Source organism: Nannospalax galili, unplaced genomic scaffold (genome assembly GCF_000622305.1).
Source record: "Nannospalax galili isolate Female #2095 unplaced genomic scaffold, S.galili_v1.0 scaffold126, whole genome shotgun sequence".
NCBI classification, from domain to species: Eukaryota; Metazoa; Chordata; class Mammalia; order Rodentia; family Spalacidae; genus Nannospalax; species Nannospalax galili.
Genome location: NW_008355275.1, coordinates 2,503,423 through 2,528,002, shown reverse-complemented (window position 1 = coordinate 2,528,002; position 24,580 = coordinate 2,503,423). Strand labels below are relative to the sequence as shown.

The window sequence follows — 24,580 nt, the reverse complement described above, 5'->3', positions numbered from 1 at the left end:
CCCCGTGTGTGTGTGTGTGTGTGTGTGTGTGTGTGTGTGTGTGTGTGTGTGATATGTATATGGGTGTCTATGGAGGCCAGAAGGCCAGAAGAGGGCATTGGATCCCCCAAAGCTGGAGTTCTAAATGGGTGTGAGCCACCTGATGTGAGTGCTGGGAGCTGAACTCTTGAAGAATATCAAAGCATTCTTAACTGCTGAGCTATCTCTCCAGGTCTGTCTCCCACCCCTCACCCAGCCTTCTGCTCTTTCACATCTGCCCAGGACAGCCAGAGTAGCCTTGCATAATCTCAGATTAAGGCCCTGGGAAACCTGTGAAAGGGGTAGCATGTTAGGACCAGACAACCATTCAAACGGCTGAAAGATGGATACTGTGTGGGGAAAAGGGCTGCTGGGGCTGGAGGCTGACATGAATGGACCTTAAGAGCTGCTGGGACTAGAGGCTGACATAAATAGACCTCATAGCCCAGGCCACATGCACACAATCAGTTTCACATTTGGAGCTCCCAGGCCTGGCTTCACTTGGCAAGAGTTTTCACAATCAGCCCTACCATAAGCCACTAAGCTAGAAGGAGAAGCAAGCTGGGGAGCAGAGAGCCATGGGAAGGGAACGTTTATGTGTGACATATAAGACCAGTGAAAGGGGAAATGACATGCAGTTCAGTCAGAGTCACAACAGTGGAAAAAGGGGAACGATTCACTGGGCTGTGCTGTGTCACCCTTCCCGTCCCCAGGGTAGCCAAGTGAGCCTCCATCCCAATTCACAGGACTCCCTGCTACAATACAGAACCTTGATGTCATTCCTCACCATGCTATGAACTCAGCTTCCACTCCTGTGGGCTTGGAGGTAAAAGAGGCAGCTGCAAAGCTGTGCTCCAGAAAAGCAGAGAGGCTCAGGGCACAAGGAACTTGGAGAGCCACCTAGCTTAGAAGCCAGTTTCCCTTGTACACAGGTGAAAAGACGCAGGACAGCCAATTCCCTCTGTTTGCCCCAATTCTCTTCCAAAGTAACACCAGAGACAAGGAGGCCACTTGGAGGCATGTGCCACCATTCAACCAAGAGGGGTCAAGAGAGAAATACAGGTTGTTAAATATTGGCAAGTCAGGGCTGCCCGAAGTTCCCCTGGGGCTCCTTTGTGGGATCTACACAGATTGCTTCAAAATCCAGGAAGAATGGTGTTCTCCAGATAGGGGCCCATGCCAGATTCCATAGTTGGATTCCATTCCATTCCATCCAACCCAACTGTTCTTTCTCTTAAGATTTCTTCACCTCACTGCTGCAACAGGACCTGTTTGGAAGAGGCAGTCTTTCAGGTAGCAACACGAAAGCGCACCCTTCAAAGCCCTCTGGTAAATGGGGGTATTCAACTGGGAAGGGAGGAGGGAAGGACATATAAGGAGTCATGGGGGTAAAGAAGTAGGAACTCAAGAGAGGTGGAATAATAAGAGATAGGTATTATCAAGGATTGAAAATGGGGGGAAATGGGAGCACTTTAACTGGGGAGGGAGGAGGAAGGTTAGACGGGGAGAGAGAGAAGAGAAATAAATAAAACTTACATGGTGTGAAAGACCAGAGTGGAAATGTATTAACTCAAACACCTACCGAAAAATATACATACACTACCTGAACATGAGGGCATGTGTATATCTGAAGGTCATATAACAAGAAACAGTACCAGACAGGAGAAACCTCCCTTTGAATTGTTGGTCAGGGTAGTCCAAGAGACTTCCAAAATAACGCAGGCTATTGTCAGAGCCCTTCTAGAACTTGAAGGTAAGACCCTGTTGCTGAAGCCAGGATGTACTTCAGACACAGGACTTGGAGCATGGAGCTGGAACTGACCTGGAAGCCTCCTCCCTGAAGACTAACTCTCATAGCTCTAGAGGATACTATGCAAGTTGCTAAGGGAGAAAATCCATCAATGGTCCAACTCCAACTTCAAAGACGAATAACCACAAAAACAACCAGCACAACAAACTACAGTGGTGTAGTAGTGGCACTTTTATCTTGGGGGTAATTGTTCTAGTTTGTTTCTCCATTTCTGTGACAAAACACTTTGGCCATTACCAACTTGGAGAGGAAAGGGGTTATTTGTCTTACATCTCCCAGGTCACAGTTCATCAGGGAGCCCAAGGTAGGAACTCAGGACAGGAACCTGGAGGCAGGAGCTGGAGCACAGCTCATGGAGGAACACTGCTTACTGGCTTGCTCCCCTGGCCCATGCTCAACCTACTTTCTTATAAAACATAGGCCCACCAGCCCAGGGGTGGCACCACCCACAGTGGTCTGGGCTCTCCCACATCACTCAATAATCAAGAAGATGCCCTACAGACATGGCCACAGGTCAGTCCTATGGAGGCAACTCCCCAATTGAGGCTCCTTCTACCCAGGTGTGTCAAGTTGACACTAAGGCTATCCAGCACAATAATTAACAGCTATCTAATTGGACTTAAAGCCCTCTCAGTGGGAGGGATCTCATGGGCCTCAATATAAACACAGCTAAATACATGTGGCTGGAGAGGACATAGATTTTAGAGAAAATTTGATCTCTTCCATATCTCTAGACAAATGAAATTTCTTATTGTATACTAAATATGGATCCTTATAGTTACAGACAAGTCATACACCACTCATTAAAGAAGCTTCTTTTTGCAATAGATGGAGGCTATTACAGAGTTCCACAACTTGTCACACACAGAGAATAAGTAGCTGAAAGATGCCTAGCTGTAAGTGATACATCTACAGTGGAACCTCCACACCTAAGGCCCACGCAACATAGCAGAACAGGGGGTAGAAAGAATACTAATACATTCCTAACTCTCACCAGCAAAGCTTCCTCATGCAACAGAGTGCAATGCACACAGAAGGCCACAACTGGCCAAGGTGCAGAGAGTAAGAGACCGCAGAGTGTGTTTCCCTGGACAAGACTCCTATATTAAACTTCACCTACCCATGGCTCAGGAATCCTTATGGAAGAGGGGCAGAAAGATTGTAAGAGCCAGGGTTGGTGCATGAACATAAGGAAACAGAGGATTTCAGGCCTCTGGGAACTTGCTTATATGAACTTGCAGCAACGGTGACAGCATGCACAAGACCCATGCTGACTCAATCAGACAAAAGTCCAGCATGGAACTTGGGAAATGGGCGGCAGGTCCCAACTTTAGCCAAGGAACTATTGGCAACTGATTACTGCTGGGTGTGGTAGAGTAGATCTTCTTTAAGGGAGTAACTCTAAAAAGACTAACTAGACTCCAGTAGATGAACTTGTATTGAGGGGCATCTGGATACAAAAGCTTAACCAGATAGGCCTTATCGTATATGACAAAATGCATGAAATCAGGTGGCGGGGGGTAATAAGGGGATGTGGATGGGGGAGGGAAGTTTAGAAGTGGTTAAGATTTGTTGTATGAAATCCACGAAAACTCAAAAATATTCATTAAAAAAGTCCTTTGGCCCATTCCACCAGGACTCACTGGAGTTAGTGTCCCTGAAATGCTACCAGTTCCAGCTAACTCTGTCTGCACCCGTGGGTGGCAATGAGGATACTGAGGAACAAGGAGGCAAGAAAGGTCATGAGCTGAGCTCCTAATTATGAAGTACATACTGTTTGGGCAACTGGCACACTGCATTGCAAATTCTCCCACAGCCTCCCAGATGGGAGCCTTCCAGTTTGCCCTCTTTCGCCTACCAGAGATTGATGCTCAGAACAGCTCAAATGGAGGTGTGTGCTATGTCCACAGCGTCAGTAGGCAAACTGAGGAGGGAGGGGGAATGAAGAGTGAAAGCTGAAGAAAATTCCAGCAGGCAGATCTCAGATCCCCTGACTGGCTTCACACCAGTCTTTAGGTCTAACATTGCCAGATCTGAACTTTCCAGAAAGATTAGAAACCTTGAGTTTTAGAGGAAATGATCAGAGTTCTAAACAATATTTAGGTTAACTTACACACCAGCTGCATTGGTTTCTGATTGCCACTTCCCTCTAAATAAGCTTCCTGTTTCCAAAGGCAAGTTTATTTCTCAGCTGCAGCAGGTACAAAGTGCCTAAACAAGACTGGGCAGATCCGTCTAAACTCAAAAGACAGATCTCAAGGGTTGGATGTGAGGGTGTACACCTTTAATCCCAGCAAATCCAAGGCAGAAGCAGATGGATTTCTGTGAGTTTGAGGCCAGCCTGATCAACACAGTGAGACCCTACCTAAAAATAAAGACAGACCTCACGGAACGCTCCCAAACTAGGGTTTTCAGAAGACACCATTCCCACTTGCCTTAAGATCTGTTAGTGATCCTATGCCCAAGTGCATGGGGCCTGAATATGGACCATGCCAGGTCTGTGGGGCTCTAGCATCTTCTGTCAACATGTCAGTGATGTCAGTGTGGTTTTAAATATTTTTTTATTATTTTAATTTTATATGTATGAGTGTATTGCCTGCATGTATGTAAGTACACCCATGTTGTACAATGGAAGAGAGCATTGGATCACCTAAGACTGGAGTTACAGATGGTTGTTAGCTGCCACGTGGGTGCTGGGAATCAAACCTGGGTCCTCTGCAAGAGCAGTCAGTGCTCTTAACCTCTGAGCCATCTCTCCAGACCTGGCAGTGTGGGTTTAAATCTAAGTTCCAACACTTCTTAGCTAGAAGACTCCAGTGAGTTAGTTATTCTCCACCTGTGGGACTGTACATTTTTATCCATAAGACAGAGAGACAGCATCTATTTAGGAAATACGGGCATGACAGTTGCACAAGAGTCAACATACACGCAGCTCTTAGAAGGGCCTGGCACATGCTGCATGCTTTGCAAGCACCTGCTACAGTCATTCGAATCTCACACTGCTGTCCTCTGTGGTGGGACCCAGGCTCCCCTTCCCATCTGTTGCAACGCTTTCCCCAGCTGTACTTACTGCTATAGTCAATAGGCTCAGAGAAAATGCCACGGTGGATTTCCCTCTGGGATTTGAGTAACTACCTCAGAAGGAAGTCTTAGGCCTGTCAGAGGTCAAACACAGTTCTCAGAACCTCCTCTCTTTGAAAACCTCTTGTGTTCCCTTTATATCACCACCTTCCTCCCCAAGAACAGAAGTGGTATAGTAGGGGAAAGAAGGAAAATTATCCACTTCCTGCCTTAGGCCAGCTGCAGATAATTCATCTCTGGCTTCAAAACCTCATTTCTGAGTACTTGTTTCTGTAGAGAAAAAAGATCTCTGGGAGTTGAGACCATAGAGTGAGAGGTGGTGAGACACTTACACCCTCAGCTGTGCTGTCTGCCTGATTCCCACCTGTTCACACCTTCAGATTTCAACTTTGGAATCACCCTGCCCTCAATCTAATTATGTACCCGCCTACTGCCATGCCACTTAAAACAAGGGGTAGTGATTCTGCCCAGCTCCTTTTTTTTTCCTAGAAGCTCCCTGGGAGAGAGAACTACCTACCTCAATGACGACCCAAGAACATGTCGAGGACCCAAGCAGAGCCTACCACAAACATCACCCAGTAAGTGAGCAGCAGTCCCAATGACCCCTCCATCTACACAGCTCCAACCACCCGGTACAAGCCCGCTTAGGAATCTACTTTCACAGGTTCTCATGAGAACCAGTCAACATCAGTTCTGATTTTCTTACTTTTCTAGCTCTTCCTGGTCACATCAGAGAAGAGTTGTTGACTACTGAGGGAGAGTGTACTCTGCAGTGGGGCTCCACCACTCCCGCTTTTGGAGGACTCCTGAATCCCAAACCTCAAAGCCAGGCTTGGGTCATCAGCCCTGATGCACCAACCAGAGGTGAGACTAGGATATTAAACATGACATCAAAGTCCCACAGAGAATTCAGACAGGACGATGTGCAGATTGAGCCCAAGTCAGGACAGATGGAAACTCAGAAGTGAGAATTGCAGACAGTGATGACTGGTAATTGGCCAGAATAAGTCCATTCAGAAAGGTCATCTTCCTACCTTTGGAGATATAACATCATATAAATCCGCTTCCTAAGGCAGTCTTAATAGAAAATATTTGGATTTACGGTTTTCATATTGACAGGCCAGGTGCCTTGGCTTTTGTTTGGGGAAAAATTGGCCACTCTATATTGGATGGACTTACTCTTTGTCTCTAAATTCAGTCATGTGTTTTAGAACTTAGCCATCTCAGGCCAATGTTCCTCCTCATATAAACCTCAAAGATTATCTGGAAAGACATAAGTTGTTTTCATTGACACAAAGGGCTAATGTTTGCAAATACTGCATTATAAGATCTGGTTACATAAATGCCTGCCCTCCCGGTCATCCTACACACTGGCTCCTACTTGCAAGTATCAACATCTTCCAGGTGCATCCTGACTCCATGACTAGAAAGAGGGCCAGAAGAGCTGAGGAGATGGCTCAGACAGTAAAGTGCTTGTTGCACCAACAAGGACCTAAGTTTGGATCCCAAGGACCCATGTAAAAGCTGGGCATGGTACTGATAGAATGTGTAACTTGCAGGAGAGCTATGAGCTTCCTTAAAGGAAGCCATAAGGACATAAATTCCTTAAGGCAGCCAAATGGGCCAAATTGGAGGCTTGGCCTTTGAACAGACCTTATCAACTGGTCACTTTCCTGGCTGACAGAGACTTGTTAACTCCTGCTGTGCCATAGCCTGCTCTGGGGGCCTGGCCTTATCAACTGATCACTACAGAGACTGTTTACAGAGTCAACCTCAAGTTCCCTGATACCCGACACTTGACACAGAGCAAATTCCCACAGCTGTGTTCACTAGAGTCCCTATATAAATCCAGATTGCTCTGCTAATTGGTGCTAATGTCCGTACCCATGGTCAAGACACCAGCCCTTTGCTATGTTCTCCTGAATTAAAGAAGAACTATTCCTTGCCTGTTGCAGGTCTGGCTCTAGTTCTTATTTCTTAACTTTGAACTCCTTCCTTTTTCTGTCCTCCTAAATCTAACTGTAGCAACAGGTAAGGTTGAGACAGGTGAATCTTAGAGCTCATTGGCCAGTCAATTTAGCCAAATAGATGTGCTCCAGGTTCAGTGTCTCAGAAAATAAGGTAGAAGTGGACATGGTGGCACATACCTTTAATCCTAGCACTCTGGAGACAGAAGCAAGCAGATCTCTGTGAGATCCAGGCCAGCCTGGTCTACATAGTGAGTTCGAGGCCAGCTGGGGCTACAGGGAGACCCTGTCTCAAAAAGATTATTAAAAGAAAAAAAAAAAAAATGGCAGAGAGCACAACCAAAGAAGATGCCTGGCATCAACCTCTGCCCTGAGTATGCGCACGTACCCACAGGAACACATACGTACTCTCCACACAGACACACCACCACTACTACCACATGCTAGCACACACAAAGAGGAAGGGGGAGGAGGAAGAGGAGGAGCAGGAGGAGGACAGGGAAGAGAAGAGAGGAAGTCAAACTTGACTGGGATGTGTGACCTAGGGAAGAGGATTCAGGCTTTGACACCGGAACTTGGGTATCCATCAAAAAGTTTATTACTGCTTGGCTAAATAGAATGGAGAACTGAGAGTCATTTCCTCTTGTTCTCAGTCTCCACAGAAAGAAGAAATAGCTTTCCTTGTAAGAATTCAGCCTCACCCAAACTTCAGTTCTCAGCACTCTTGGGGGAGCCCATCCTACTCTCAAGGTCAAAGTGAGCTCACCTCACTCAACCCACTGGGGAAGTCTTCATGCCATTCTACCCCCAGGACAGCTCAGCACAAGGCCCTGCATGCCCATTCAACACCTCGTTGTTCCCAAGCACCCACCATAACAACAATAAGAATGCCTAACATTCATTAAACATATATTTTGGACCAGATCTTATACTAAGGCACTTAAAAGGGATTGCAGTTTTCCAGGCACCATGGGGTTGGTGCTATTATTATCACTCTCATTTTATGAAAGGAAAAACAGACTTGGGAAAATTAAGCAACTTCTCCAAGCTCAAAGGGCTCCACCAAGCTAAATCCAGAGGCGGCTGGCTCTCTTTACTGAGTCTAGAACATGTAGTAGGGTTGTCATGATTAACTGAAGAATGAGCTTGGGATAACTTAACCTTTCCTTCTTCCACATCTTCTTTCTAATACTCCCACTGTCCTGTACTGTCCACCCTAATACCCTCAATCTCTCAAACCTGTTCTGCAAGCAGGTCTTGGGAAAAGAAAAGGAAATTCAAAACCCACTGTCCATGAGAATATGGCCAGAGCAGTGTGTGTTTCAGTGTTGAGGTCCATAGGGCAGCCGTGTTTCTACAGAGACACTGCAGATGTGAGAGCATGTGCAGCGTGGTTTGCTCTATGGAATTTGAAATGTCCAGATCACACATCTGCCTGGGACATGCTTCACACTCCTACATGTCCTCTGAGCCTCCATAATGGGAAAGCCTTTTTTCCACTCCAGTCCCTCAGCTAGAGCTGTCAGGACAGAAGGCACAGAGGCAAGTGGAGGTCAAGCAGGCTGAAAAATCACTATTAAACAGAGAGGAATATTTAGTGGTACCCTATCACTAGAAAGAAGGGCTGAAGGAGGTGCTGCTCCTCAGATGAGGCCTAGAATCAGCACACAGTATGGGATGGGTTCACGGAGGCCCAGTGAAAGGAATGAAGGCAGAAAAATCGGGCACATCTGCTCAACCATTCAGAGCAAAACTTCTCCCACAAGCACCACAATATGGTACAGGTGTTGTGGAACCCTCTGAGAGTCAAGAGATCAGCAGCCAGGTCACAGAGAGTGAGGGTGTTGCTGGGCGCTGAACTGTACGCCCCAGCATCCCAATTCCCACATATAAGCCCTCACTCCCGATATGACAGTATTTGGAGGTAGGGCCTTTGGGAGATGATTAGTTTTAGACAGATTTGAGGGTATGATTCTCAAGGTGGAGTAGTGTCCTTATAAGAATCATCAGAGGGCCCGACTCTCCACTTCTGAATGCACAAAGAAGAGGTCATGTGAGCTCACAGTGAAATGGTGACCATCACTGGGAACTGAGCTGAGCAACACTTTGACCTTAGGCTTATAGGCTCCAGGACACAGAAAAATATTTCTGTTATTCAATCCACAGAGTCTTGTGGTAACAGCAGCCCAAACAGACAAATGCAGCTGTGTAAGTCTGGCAGAAGTTCAAATCCTGATCCATTTTTATAGCTGTGTAAGCTTAGGCAAGTTAAGTGATTTCATTTACCCACAGTTTTCTCAAATATAAGCTGCATAACAAAGAGGTGGATGTGTGGGTACACATGAGGTACCTAGAACTCTCTGAGACTCAATATGTCCACATAACAGCAATGCCTCCCCATGCACACTATGGTCAATCTTAGTAACAAGTAGCTTGTGGGCTGCACTCAGATCACAGATGTGTTTATGTGTTCTGCACCAATGGTGAAGAAATTTGGATTCTTTACTGACATTTAAAAGTCGGATAATTTTTTAAAAATAATATTTATTATTATTATTATTATATATATATTTTTTTGGTCTTTTTGAGACAGGATCTCCTTGGAGCCCAGCTGTCCTGGAACTCATGATGTAGACCAGGCTGGTCTTGAACTCACTGAGATCTGCCTGCCTCTGCTGGGACTAAAGGCATGCGCCACCACACCCAGCATAATAATACTTAAAAAAAAAAAAAAAAAACGTAAAGAGCTAGAGAGGTGGCTCAACGGTTAAGAGCACTGGTTGCCCTTGCAGAGGACCCAAGTTCAGTTCCCAATATCATCATGGGTGCTAACAACCAACTGTCCGTAACTCCAGTACCAGGGGATCTGATACCCTTTTCTGGCCTCTGCCATCATTCTACACATGTGGCACACTTACATACATGCAGGCAAGACACTCATACACATAAAATAAAATAAAAATTTTTTGAACTTAAAAAATGTAAAGCTGAAAAAAAATAAGCCAGGCATGTTGGTCCATGCCTTTAATCCCAGCATTGGGAGCCAGAGGCAGGAAGACCTCTGTGCAAAGCAGGTCAGCCTGGTCTACCTAGAATAAAATTAATAATAAAAATAAATAATAAAATAAAAATCCAAAACAATAATAAATCAGGAAATATCATATAACAGTTTCCAGTTCTTGAGAAATAAGATGAAATGTCAGTGGACCCATATTCTGGCAGCATGAGCCTCTCTGGGAAAAGACTAGGAGCTTCTCCGCCCTCACCAGGGCCTACTTCACTGTTTAGAAGTCCCCTTGGCACCTGGTGGCTTCTTGGTTCCCTCAGCTACAGAGCAGGTGACATCAGGCTTGCCTTCCTAGCTGCCCACAGAGGGCTTTGAAGTACAATTTCAGGATCTGTCTCACAAAGTGAGGAACAATTAGTACATTCCTGAGCTGCTGATTATTTATTTATACTTCCACTGGGGGCCAAAGAACCTCCGGGAAGGCCAGGCTCTCAGTGGTAGGAATAAGCTGGGCTCTTTCTTGCTCTCAGTGGTAGGAATAAACTGGGCTCTTTCTTGCGACCTTGATGACTGGTGACCCAACTTTGCCCCTGAAAAATACCTTCTTGGGCCCAGCTTTCCTTCCCTGTAAAATGAGGTGTTGGGCTCCTTTGTCTCTTTTCAGATTTATATAACTGTGACATGAAATTCAAGTGCATGGGTAGACATGTAACACAGCTGTTTATTTATGGGCTCTACAGTTTTAATGAAAACAGAGCTCATAAACACCCACTGACCTTAACACAGTCTTTAATTCAATATAAACAATACCTAAACAATGGTCTTATTTATTGTTCTGCCCCCTGCAGGGCTGGGTCTTTAGCCCAGATATTCTGCATTTAACATACCCAAAACGGAATTAATGCCAAGGCACTAAAAGACTGGCTAGTTCAACCTCCTGGCCCTAGAAGACTCCGGTGCTCTGGGCCCTGCCCTCTACTCCGGTTTCACCAAGATACAAACCCAACTGTACCACTACTCAACCTCCAGTCCTCTGTGTACTTGGGCCTTCTTTCAATTCCTTGCTCGTTGCAACCACAGGGTCTTTGCACCTGCTGATCCTACCACCTAGGGTCCTCTCTCCCTAATGAATCCCCATTTACCCTCAGATCACAGAGCAAATATTGTCTCTGGTCTCCTTGGCAAGATCAAATATGACATGCTTTTATATGTGAGTTGTGTTGTAACACTTTTACATTTTATTTGTGTAATTATTGACAAATAATCATCTTCCCCACTGAACACACATTCCAGGAGAGTGGGCTGGGAATGTTGCTCAGTTGGCCAAGCACTTGCCTAGCATGTAAGAGGTCCTGGGTTCTATCCCCAGCAGTGCAAACCAAGCACGGCAGTGCACACTTGTAATCCCAGTATTCAGGAGGTAGAGGCAAGAGGATCAGGAGTTCAAGGTCATCTTTGGCTATCTAGGTCAGCCTGGGCTACATGAGACCCTGTCTCAAAAAAAAAAAAAAAAAAATTCCAGGACAGCAGAGCCCACATCTGTCTGCTTTAGCATCTGACCATCAAGGAGGTACCCCAATATTTGTTGCTAAGTCTTTCACTAACAGCAATAAAATCCAAAGTAGTCCGGTTCCAACCACTAAGTCATATTGCCTAATATGGTGCCTAACGATTAAGCAGAGCACAAAAAAATCATTTACCGAATAAATGCCAACTAGTGTGTATCAACTTGTGCCTCCAGCATGAAATGCATTACATACATGAACAAATGGCTCATCATATCAGAACAAAAGTCTACATGGACAAGCGTTCAGAGTTCAACAGCCACAGGAGTAACTTAACATTAGACAGAGGAGCAGCAAGAACCACACAGAACAACAAAAAGGAAAACCTTAAGCCTCCTGGTGGGGAAACGGCACTGGTCCTGGGCAGCCACATACCTGATGTTTTCATTCAGTGCATAGAGCTCATTGCTCTGCAAGCCGCCCCCTTTGAAGACATTGATCACAGCTGTCTGCACACTGCAGGGCAACAGAAACACATACTGGTTAGACAATCTGTCCCCCAGGGCCATTTCTATAAGCAGTCCAGAGGGAAGGTCGTGGAAGAGCCAGGAAGCCTAGGGCACACAGCCACATCTCCTTCTCTATGTCTCAGAAGTAGGGGCAGGGAAGTGAGGGAAAAGAACTCAGATGTAGCCCCAGCCCTCTTGCAGGCCACAGAGCACTGCTCCCTCACCTGCAGCAGGCAATGGGATCCATTCCCTGATTGCTGCACCACTGGGGCCGGAAAGAGTTCAAAATGCATCTACTGCCAGCAGGAGCTGACCCTGAGTGGATTCTCACAGCTCGGAAGTCACTATCTCGGGGTGCTTGTGGGTAGGGGATAAAAATGATAACTGCTTGGTTTTCTGATAGAATTTCCCATGGGCTAGCCTCCCTGCTCCCTTAATTCCACCCCAGAGAGGGAGGTGTACTATCAGAGTCATTCCCTTCCCAGGGCTCAACTCCCCATTCTCGGGGACCCCAGCCCAAAACATCTGCAGAAGAGCTGATTATAATCTTGTCTGTGCCAAGGGTCTTTTACAAAAGATAAAGACTCACCTAACACCACAACATTCCAGACAGCCCTCCTGAGCCACATCAGCTGAGTGTACTTTGTGGCCAGTCACTGAAAAAGCCCACAAAGAATTCAGTAACGCTTTAACTTACCCAGAGTCCTACACAGATTTGAAAACCAGTAGCACACAGACTTGTAAGGCAGTACTGATTTAGTCTGCTCAAGGCTTATTTTGTGGACTCTACTGGACACCTCCAAAAGCTCCCTACTGTCCTCTCCTGAGTACCTGTGGCTTATGGGCCAGAGACTGTGGCTTAAGCCACCCACTGAACTTCACATACAAACACATCTCATCTTCCCAGATGAGTAGGTAATTTGAGATCACTTATTTTGTTTTTGAGGAGACAGGGTCTCATTATGCAGCCTCGGCTGGCCTGGAGCTCATTATGTAAATGGAGCTGGTCTCAAACTCACAGAGACCCACCCACCTCTGTCTCCTTGGGTGCTGGGTCTAAAGGCATGAGCCACCATGCCCAGATAGATGAACAGGTGATTTGAGGTCACTTCTAAGACCCTACCCTCAGATATTCACCCACTCTTTGGGGTGACTAAGGATTATGAGCAATTAACTGTAAATTCTACCCCAGTGCTCCCAGTTATTAACTGACTCTGATAGGCCAGGGCTCTCAGTGAGCTACTTTCTCACCGGAAACACTACGCAGATTTGGATGTCAGAACACCCGTTCTGTCCATCACCTGCACTTTGATCATAGTCTTCCTGAGCAGAGATCCCGGAAGTAGCAGACACTCAGCCCATCCCCAGATAACGAAGACCCTGATCCTGGTGGTGTCAGCCCCATGGGCCCTTACCTGTTCCAGGCAGAGTTGGAGCTTAGCTGCAGAGCCTGCCTAGCAGCCTGGAAGCGGGGCAGCTCACTAAGCACTGGGGAACTCATAAAGCGAGGTCTGGGCCGGCGGAAGGAGCCCATCTTGTGGAACTCAATGGGCAGGAGGGGAGCAAGGCCACGGGTCATAAGTCCAGGTGAGGTCTGAGCTGTGTCTTAAGGACCAGAAGGTTCCGGTCACCCACGGAAAGGGCGTCTCCCAGGGCTTCTTCCAGAGCTGTTCTGGGCTCTCTTATAACCACACTCTTAGCCAGCACCTGAAATGACAGGCAGCCATTACTGAGAACCTGGCTGAGCACATGTATCTAAAGGATGTTGGCTGGACTCTCCAACTAAAGGATTCTAAAATCAGTGAAGAGATAGACCAAGAGCTTCTGTCGCCTTCGGAGCTCCCATTCACAAGTGTACTCAAGACTCTTTGGTATAACCCTGTGGTCATCCAGGTGGCCAGTCCTACAAAACTTTGATTGCTAAGCTGTCTTGCTGCTGGTTTCTATGCATTCTCATCTTTTTGAGCATCATTGGGTTTCTATGGACCCCATAGTGTTGTACTTGAGCAATAACTTTTTTTTTTTTTTAGTGCTGGGGATAAAAGCCAAGGTTTGGAGCATGCTAAGCCAGCTCACCACTGAGCCACACCCCCAGTCAAGAGACAGATGGCCTATTATGGGTGGCTCACAGAGAGTGTAAAAAGTCACATGGTGCTCAGTATTTTCCAGGGCATCAGTGCCTCCTCTCTCAGGCACATCATGACATCAGGACATATTTTCCTGGGTGTTTGATATGTATTGAGCATTGTAAAACATGGAGCATCCAAACCTTCTAAGGCCCAAGTTTTGCCCACAGGAGACTCAAACTCTGTGGAAAAGACAATTGATTATTTGGGTATTTATTCATTCAAGAAGTATTTATGGAGCAGTATGCTCCAGACAACAGGCTCTGGGCAATGTTTACAGTGATGGCTCAGGATCGTGTGCCTGTCCCGTGGTCATGCCTCCGGCCTGGTTCATGCCATGTTTCTTCCCATTCCAGGCTTTTGCGCCTAATTCCTACTCTTCAACACCAGAATTATCTTCCTTTTGCTCTTTGCTTAACTAAATCCAACTTTCCCAGTGTGGTTAGGCTTAAGAATCATGTTTTTGAGCAGGATCTGGAGGTGTAGGCCTATAATCTCAGTTACTCAAAAGGCTGAGGCAGGAGAATCAGAAGTTCAAGGCCCATCTGGGCTACAGAGTGAGCTCAACACAGGCCTGGGAACATAATTTTTTTTAAGTGCCATCAAGACGACTCAGTGGGTGAAGACAGTGCTGCCAAGCAGAGCAAACTAGTTATCACTGGGACCCATGCGGTAGGAGAGAACTAACCGCCGCAAGTTGTCTCCTAACCTCCACCTCCTTGTGTGCTATCACACACCACACCGTGTGCGCACACCACACACACACACACACACACACACACACACATACACACACACATTGTTCCTTGTAGCAAATCACAAGACACTTTATAGCTTCTTGTTGAAGGCAATGACTTTCCAGTGAACATGAGTTCAAGACTTAACTCAGCCCCTCCCAAGTTCAGTACTTCAGACACAGTGAGTGGAATGGTCTCAGAAGTTAAGGTACAGTGGAGGAATAAAGTAAAATCAGTTGACATGCCCAGCAGATTAATAGACTCCAGGGCCACCCTCCCATTCTCCTCAGCACTTTTAGACCTATCATTTCAGTCTCTTATGGTGACCTCAGCAGCATAAGACTGCAGGAAACAGCCCCTGGTTATACTTGAAGGCACTTTTCCTGAAGGATTTAGTGGTTTCACCCAGGAATGTTCTTACCACTACCTCTGGCCAAGTAAACTCAGCTGAGGTCCCATGTTGTAACTGTTTTCTTTAAAGGAAACAGATTTACATGCCATTTTCTTATATAGTCTTTGCACCCCCCAACTCTATGCTCAAAGTGAATCTACAGTTATCAATATTTATCAATAAATGTTGCAGAAGTTTTAATAGGCCTGTCATACTTGAGAGAGGGTCTCAACATCTTCCCAAGCACCACTGAATTTGGAAAGATGTATGCACACCAGTGAATGAGGAGGAGGCATAGTAAAGCCGTGGATCCCTCAGAACCCTGACACTGGTTAGCCGGCTGGGAGGTTTGCTTGCCAGCTAAGGTCCCTCAGTTAAGATTAAGACAGGATGCATTCTGCTGCCCTGCTTTCAAAGCCTGTGAAGTACAATTCACTGTAATTACAGGATATTAACTTGCTTTACGAGGATCCTAAACTGGAGGTGATGATGGTGCCTCCCACTCCATGGCACCGGCTCCAGGAAGAAGAAAACTGCATATGACACAATGGTATGCCTTCATCTTTCGGTGCGGATGTCCACTTCTCTAAGAGACTGAAACTCAAGATGGTCTAGGGTGGCTCCTGCCTCTCACTGCTGAGCCAGCTCCCAGATCTCCCATCTGAGCATCTGGCAAAGCACTGAAGGCAGCTCAGACCACAGGGAGCAGCTCTAGTCACATGGCCCCCTCTTAAGGGTAATTTTCTGCCCAAGGGACAGTGACCACAGAGCCTACACCTCGAGTCAAGGGTCATAAGCACACAGTGAGGCATTCCCTCTGACTTGCTTTTCACTCCTAAGCTTTGGCTCTTTCAGACGACGAGAGGATAAAGAGAGTATGTGGTCCACACATTGCCTGCTCGTGACACAGCCAAGAGACCATGTGGAGCACCACGGGAGGAAGTTATGGCAGCACTGGTTAGATTGATCTAGAGAAAGGCTGGCACGCCCTGCATCCACCTGCACAGCTGCTGCCCTTCAGGCACAGACTTGTCCTGACTCAAATATGACAAGTCAGAAATGACAAGATGGACAAGGCCTGGGAGCAGAGCCATTTACAACTGACGAAAGTGGAAAAAAGTAACCAACAAACTTATCCAAGTTCTCTGAGGTGGGAGCAAGCCTGGGATGCCTAGAACTTTCAATTCCTAGTGCCTTCTGACCTCAGAAGTTCTTAGCCCCATGAAGGTCATTCTGTGGCGTCCTTGAAGGCAGGCATGAGGTTCATTCACCACTGAACCCATAAGCCTAAGCTTACTAATTAAGACGAAGATAAAGGTGAGAGGCTGGTATGATGGCTCAGCAATTAAAAGCACTGGTTGCTCTTGCCGAGGACCTGGGTTCAGTTCCCCATACAGCTAACAACTGTCCATGACTCCAATTTCAGGGGATCCGACATCCTCTTCTGGCCTACAAGGGCATTGCACACACACAGTATGCTTAAATACATGTGGGCAATACACTCACACATAAACTAAATTAATGAATTAAAAATAGCAAAGATAAAGATGAACAGGAGTAAGGCATGGGCTGTCCTCCTGATACAATGCCAAGCACTGCCCCCACAGGTGACTTACCCAGCCCTCACAAAATGCCATGTGAAGCCAGAGAAGTTAAGTAATCCACCCTAGGGCACACAGCAAGCGGCCAATCACTGACTGTTATCAAGGTTACTCTACCGCTGATTTTGCCATACTAACAAACTCAGCCAGAGCCCAGAATCAAAGCTACTGAGTTAGAAATGTCTGTCACAAGATTTCCTATAAAAATCTAAATCTCATTCCCCCGAGATAAGGAAACTACCCAGAGCCTTATGTGATGACAACTTGGGGAAAAGAAAAAGGGAAAGGGGTGTCCAGAGGAAATGCAGACTGCACAGACAGCCGTCCTTACTGGCTATGTGACCTTAAGCAAGGGACTTCATCTCCGAGGCTTGATTTTCCTCCCTATGAAATGAGCGCCCCAACAGTGACCACCTCAGGGCATAGGAAGATTTAATGAGCAAATATTTGTAAAGCACTTAGAATAGTACCTGGCAAACAGCAAGTGTGGCAAAGCGCTGACTAAATAAATAAAAAATATTGTTGTTATTGTTTCTAGATTGCCGAGCAGTGGGAAAATACAGCAGTGGGAAAATACACTTTCCTGGCTGCTGGTGACTTCCTCCCCAACTGAAACACATTGCCTTGGGGTCTGAGGAGGCCTCCAGCCAGGATGGCGACATTGTCAAAGCAGTGCCTCTTCAGGCCTTTGGTGACTCACAGCTTTATGAACTGAGGCCTCACCTTTCTAATCTACATCCCCTGCTTCTGAATCTCACCCAGTCCTGGGCTGGGGACACAGCTGGGGAAGAGGGCCTGCCTAGCATGCAGGAAGCCCTGGGTTCCTAGAACTACACACACTGTGTGTAGAACATGTGTCAGTAATCCCAGCACTCCAGAGGTAGAAACAGCAGTCATAGGAAGTTTAAGGTTAGCCTGGGCTACAGGAAACCCTTTCTATAAACAGACAAACAAATAAACAGTCACCTAACCCTATGAGGCAGGTAGAGCAGGGATTCCATCACGAAAGAAGAAACTGAGGCAACTGCTTCAGCTGAGGCTGAAGGGCTGTAAGTGGCCCAGACTTGCAGAGAGTTTCTACCTTCTGGGCCTGGCCCTGCCATGGTGCCAGCCTGTTGATTGGTTTTGTCTTTTTCCTAAATATTTCAAAGTCTTCTCATTATGATTCAACTTTAAAAGTACCTCTACACACAAACACACTTTGCATAATGACAGTGAAGCACCAGCAGCTTGAGAAATAGATTGCTTCCTTAGAAAGCTGTGTTCCCACTTTCTGGAAAGCAACAAATCTGCTTCTGTGTGATAAAAAGGCAAACAGGTGCGGGGTCTGCAATAAAAAGTGAAAGGCTGATGGTGGTGCAGAGCTACCCGGGGTAGAGTTGAAAGCAGACCTGTACTATCCAGGATGTCATCAGTCATCACAGGGAGCCACCAAATACTTAACATGTGTTTTATACAACTGAGGAATGGATTTTCATTTTATTTAACTGTGTGTGTGTGTGTGTGTGTGTGTGTGTGTGTGTGTGTGTACCTACTTACTTGTGTGTGTGCAGTTGTATGTGTATGCACATGTCAAGTTTAGATGGTCAAACTCAGGTCAATCCTCAGGAGCCATCCCCCTCGCTTTTTTGTTGTGGTTGTTTCTTGCTTTTTTAAAAAAGATTTATTTATTCATTTCAATATATATTTTATTGAATGTTTGTGCATTTCATACAATACATCTTAATCATATTAGTCCACCGTCCCTTATCCCCATAGCCTGCCCACTGAATTTCATGCTTTCTGTCATATATGTTAAGGCCCATAGAGTCAAGTTTGTGTAACCTGATGTCCCTCACTGTGAGTCCATCCACTGGAGCCTGGTCAGTCTATCTAGTGTCACTCCCTTAAAGAAGACCAACTTTCCCTCACCCAGCAGTGATCAGCTGCCAATAATTCCCTGGCTAAGGTTGGGGCCTCCTGCCCATTTCCCCAGAAGATTTATTTTATTTTTTATTATGTCTATGTTTGTTTGTCTGTGTGAGGTTTTGGGTGCTTGAATGCAGGTGTCCGTAGAGGCCAGAGGATCCCCTGGAGCTGGAGTAGGTGGTTGTGAGCTGCCTGACTCCTTGTGTCCATTTTAGCCAAGAGGAGACCCAAACTGCTCAGAGCACCTGTTCCTTCAGATTACTCTTAGAACTGCCCTCCCAGTACAAAGGTCTTGTTCTTTTTATTGCAACAGTATATCCAGCATGAAATGGGAAAGTAAAACCAGATCCTTATTTTATCAGAGGATTATGTCATCTCTGATCTGTACTGACCTAGAATAGCACACACATACACATACACACACACACACACACACACACACACACAACTACAAACAAATGTTATCAACTTAATGTCTGTTGTTTGCAACAAAAATAAGATAATTATCTCATTGCTCTGTGGTTTGCAACATTTAACATGTAAACCATACACACATCCATACAGCGTCCTGGGTCCAGGGCAAGGAAGGGTCATGAGCTCTCTGTTTAGGTTAAAAGAGGAACTCAAGGCTCAATGAGCTTGTCTACATTATAAACAAGCTGAAAGGGACTGGCTCAGCAGTTACGAGCACTAGCTACTTTTGCAGAGGTCCTGGGTTTGGCTCCCAGCACTCACATGGTGCCTAACAACCATCCCTAACTTCAATTTCAGAGGCTCTGATGTTCTGGTTTCTGCAGTTATTGCACACACAGGTACAATTACATACATGTAGGCAAAACACTCATACACATAAAATAAAAATGAATAACTAAAAATAAATAAACAAGATTCATAATAAATAAGATTAACTTCTTGGTTGCAAGGTTGAGTAAAAGTCATTTGTTCATGTTGTAAAAGTCATTATCTCACTTATGCCTGTGTGGTAAACACTTTACTAACTCCTTAGCCCTTATTTAACTTTTAATAGTCACAATATTTTTATAATAATGGGTAATTCTGGGGCTGCAGAGGTGGCTCAATGGTTAAGAGCACTGACTGCTCTTTCAAAGGACCCAGGTTTGACTCCCAGCACCTACATGGTGGCTAACAACTGTCTGTAGCTCCAGTTCCAGGTGATCTGATGCCTTCTTCTGACCTCCTAGGGCATTGCACGACAGGGGTGCACTTACACACATGCAGGCAATACACTCATACACATAAAAAATAAAAATTAAATAAATAAAATATTTTTAAGAAAGAATGGGTAATTCTTTTTCCGCCTAGTACATTATCATCATCTTCTCATATCACTTTATGTTGATCATTATATTATTTGGATGGTAGCTGAATCAGTCCACTTGAGGATCCCACATTTTATCTAGCCAGTCCCCTGTGGAGGGACATGTAAGAAAATTCCAGGTTTGTGTTACTGAAAGGATGAGTCCATCTGTGAATCTTGGGCCCACATGACTGCTTCTGCAGGGGCATTAGAACAGCTGGAACAAAGAGACCAGTGGTTCTCAGCCAGCTTCACTCTATAGTGTTAATACCCATCTCCACAGCAGCCCAGAAATAGCACACAGGAAGGGACCAAGGGCTGATGTCTCTGGATCCGGAGGATAAGCTACCACAAGGCTGTATCACTCCAAAATGTGGATCACCGGAGCCCTGCATCACTGCTTCCTCAGCTACTCTGAGGTAGGCAGAAAGAATGCCCTAGCAATACCTTCCAGACAGGGCCCCATTCAGTCCAAGATTGCACAGCTGAGGATGACCTTGAATGTCTGATCCTCCTGCCTCCAACTCCCGGATTCTGGGTTTACTTTCACTTCTTAATCCTCAGAACACCTGTTATCACTTTATATGACAAAATACAGGAGCAAGTTAAGGTCCTAAGATCAGGAGCTTATCAAGGATTGTCTAGGTGGGCCCTGCATGCAATCCGTCTAGCCTCAAAAATAGACTGCAGGGACTGGAGAAATGCTGCAGTGGTTAAAAGCACAAACTGTTCTTGTAGAGGACCCAGGATCAATTCCCAGCACCCACATGACAACTAACAGTCATCTGAAACTCCAGTTCCATGGGATCCAATGCCCTCTTCTGACCTCCGTGAGCATTGCATGATGTGGATATACTTATACACATACAGGCAACACACACACATTAAAAATTATATATATATATATGTGTATATATATATATATATATATATATATAGAGAGAGAGAGAGAGAGAGAGAGAGAGAGAGAGAGAGAGAGAGAGAGAGAGAGAGAGAGAGAGAGAGAGAGAGAGAGAGAGGGGCAGAGACAGAGACAGAGACAGAGTCAGTCTTCCTGTATACCCAGCTGGCCTGGAACTCACTATGTAGACCAGGCCATCCTCAATCTTACAAAGATTCACCTGCTCTGCATCTCTAGTGCTAAGATGAAAGGTATGCACCACCATGCCTGGACAATAAAATATTTTTTTAAATAGAACTGCAAAAGAAGACAAGGAGCAGAGAAGACAGACAGAGCAGGAGGTGATACCAAGACAGAGACACAGACCACAGTGATACAGCCACAAGTTAAGGATCGCAAGTAGACCCCCAGAGGCAGGAAGAGAAAAGAAATCAACATTCCCTCAGAGCTTCCAGAAATAATATAGCCCCTGTACAATTTTATTCTGGACCTTAGACCTCCAGAACTGTGGATAAATGTATTTCTGCTGTTTAAAGTCACAAAAGCTGTGGTAACTTGTTACAACAGTCACCAAAACATAGTGCTCACTGCATGCATAGTCTTGGGCCACTCTGAACTGCAGTATCTACATGGAGAATTGAGACTAGGGAGAGTTGCCTTGGAGAGCTGTTGTGAAGATGAAAGAGTGGTTAGGAAGTGTTGGGTATGGTTCCTGGAACTGTACAGATACTAGGTCAGGTACAGTAGAGCTCAAACTAAGAAACACAGACAGGAATGTATTACCATTTTTGATGGGCTCCTGGGTAGAGGACTCAGGATAGGGATGGGGGTTGGATGTCTATGTGTTCAAGAGACACCCAGGAAGTGACTGGTGAATGCTGCCTGCTATAAATTTGTGTTGCTACTACCATGACATCACTCTATTAATCTGTTGAGACTGATATAACAAAATGCCACAGCCTGGCTGGCTTACAGCATACAAATTGACTCTTACAGTTCTACAAGTTGGAAATCCAAGGCCCAGGAATCAGTAGGGTTAGTTTTTCCCGAGGCCTCACCACTTGGCTTGCAGATGGCCACATCCTCACTGGGTCTTTCCTCTGTGTACTTACACCAAGTCTTCAATTGCCCAATCGGCTTCTGTCAGAGGACACTAATTAGATTAGGTTAGGGTCCACTCAACAGTCTCATTTCAGCATAGTCACCTCTCTGTAGAACCTCTTCACACACATTCAGAGGTACAGGAGGCTACATCTTCAACACAAGGATTTGAAAAGGAGACACACTGCAGCCCCTACCACCACTGTCATTACCACCACCACCATCACAGAAAGTTCAGGTCTAATGTCTCAGCACTGAAAATAATCTCTTCTGAAGGACCAAGCCACCAACACTGTCCTTCCAGCGTGCTTAAATGGGTGGGTTTTGGTGCTTAAATAAGACCCACTTCAGTTCTGTGAACAACTGAGGTGCTGGGTCCACAAAGTACTGTGATGGTCACAGGGCCCCTGGGAGATACCACTGGCCTAGCTCTTCAGGTGCCCTCCAGGGTTTCTTCACCAAGCTCAGCATCCAGGGCTCATGATAGGTCTCTTAGAAAAGAATATCTTGGGACTAGAGAAATGGCTCAGTGGTTAAGAACATTAGCTGCTCTTGAAGAAGACCTGTGTTGGAATCCCAGCATTCACATGGCAGCTAACAACCGTCTGTAACTTGAGTTCTGGGGATCTGACACCTCTTCTGGCCTCAATGGAAATTTCATGATACAGGTGCAGTTACATACATGCAGGCAAGAGCATAAAATAAAAATAGTAAATAAAAGAGAAAAGAATATCTCACCCACTTTCTTCCTGTAGCTGCCAGGGCTGGTCCACACAGACAGGGATGGGGACTGGGTGGGGCTTGAAGATGGGCCCTGGCAACAGGACCTGGGGATGGAAAATAGATGTGGGGGCCCTACTCACCAATTCAAGGGCAAAAGAAGATGTTGCATTTAGTGATACATGCAAATGAATTCCAATAAGACTCCAGCTTTGCCTCTGAAAGAGGAAGTAGAACCATGGCACAACAACTTAAAATAAAGAAGTGGGTGGCTGGTAATGACTGGAGGCTTCCAGGAAATAACAAAGTCAAATACAGAGCCACCCAGTCTAATGTGACCTCCCAGAACATGGGGGAGAAGCCAGTTCCTGGGGAGACACAAGAGGCAGCCCATTTCACATGCTCCCTCAGAGCTCCTCAGCTCCTGCCTTGGGTCCTGAACACACTGGGAGGAGCCAGTGTCTCCCCAATAGCAGATTCTCACCAGGCCTCCACCACCATGTAACTCATCTGATATGTCTTCTAACTGCAGCCAGAGCGGCCTTTCTAATAACAGTGGGAACAGCAGAGCCACCTACAGGGTGCCCACCGGGCAGCTGATACTTGCCATGTGTACCCTGTGTCTCAAAAATAGATGGAATGGAGGTGACCTGTGGGACAGACAACTATATATGCCTATACTCATGTTTACTGAGTCAAAATGTATCACATATTTCATAGTGTGTGGAGCACTCAAATCCCCACCAAAGCACCTGCATCAGACCCTCCAGCCACCAGGACCCAGGTACTCTTACTATCCCCATCACACAAGAAGGAAGGACATGGAGGTACTGACTAGTGAACTTGCTTATGAGAGAGGGTGCTGGGACAAGAAGCCAAGAGTGCAGGCCCATAACACTCACGTCATTCTGTCACAACAACATCTTCAAAGATGCCCCACAATTCTGAGAATAAATCCCTAGGCCCCATCCTCTCACAGTCTCACCTCCAGCCACTCTCATGCCATCTCACTGGTCTGCATTAGCTCTACCACCACCTCCTCTTCCTGCCCCAGGACCTAAAGACATGCTGTGTCCTTTGCATGAAATATTTCCCACTCAATTCTCCAGGCTCAAACCGACTATATCACGCACCCTTTATTTACTCAGAGAAGTCCTCCTTTCCCCTTCACCCTTTGGTTAGTTCTCATCACCCTAAAGAGCATGCCCCTCACCACCTTCGTAGTCTTATCACAATCACCCTCATGAACAACTACAGAATTGTTATTACTTTTTCAAGGTATGTAACGATGGGCACTGTGTCTGCTGTGTTCTCCAGTATGTCCCAGGGTTTACTACAGCATCAGGTGAAGCAGGGAACGAGCCAACAACACAAAAATCACACCCTCTACAAAAAAAACATAAGCAAATGCCAAGCTTACCATAGCAGCACCCAATGGTACACAGGGCTTGACCATACATAAGCATCAAGATATTAAAACCTTATCAACCCTCCTCAACTCCAGCTTCTACAGTTGACAAACTAGGGACCAGGGAAAGTTACTCAGTTGCTCTGAATTTATTTTCTTCATCTGTCTAGTGGGTATGATCCTCATCACAGGGTTGGTAAGATTAAAAGTGACATAACTGAAAATATAGCCTGGCCCAGAGAAGTTATAGCTGGTGTTAATGTTTTTTTTTTTTTCAACAGTGTTTTTCAAAAAACTCATTTGCTCTAAAGGATGGCATGTGGGCAGGCTGTGGAGACACAGGCACCCACACACACTGCAGGGAGAGCTATCTGGGGCAACAGCCTCAGAGGGAAATTTGATAACAGCTACCAAAATGACAAAGGCTGTGCCCTCTGGCCCAGCAAGACTACTTCCAGGAATTTTACTCCAG

At 45.9% G+C, this 24,580-nt stretch overlaps 1 protein-coding gene across 6 annotated transcripts in view; it reads right to left on the bottom strand.

The window, feature by feature from the left end:
- The window catches only part of Prr5l (proline rich 5 like), a 93,075-nt gene that overhangs the window by 55,922 nt on the left and 12,573 nt on the right, over positions 1-24,580 (bottom strand). For 4 of the 6 annotated variants that reach the window (XM_029555701.1, XM_017803001.2, XM_029555702.1 and 1 more), the window contains exons 2-3: positions 13,313-13,604; positions 11,824-11,904 (exon numbers count right to left, since the gene is read on the bottom strand). The exons of the other annotated variants lie outside the window; for them this stretch is intronic. In XM_029555701.1, coding sequence (XP_029411561.1) covers positions 11,824-11,904; positions 13,313-13,476 — 245 coding nt within the window. In that variant the 5' untranslated portion in view covers positions 13,477-13,604. The remainder of the gene's footprint in view (positions 1-11,823; positions 11,905-13,312; positions 13,605-24,580) is intronic. 6 annotated transcript variants of the gene reach the window in all.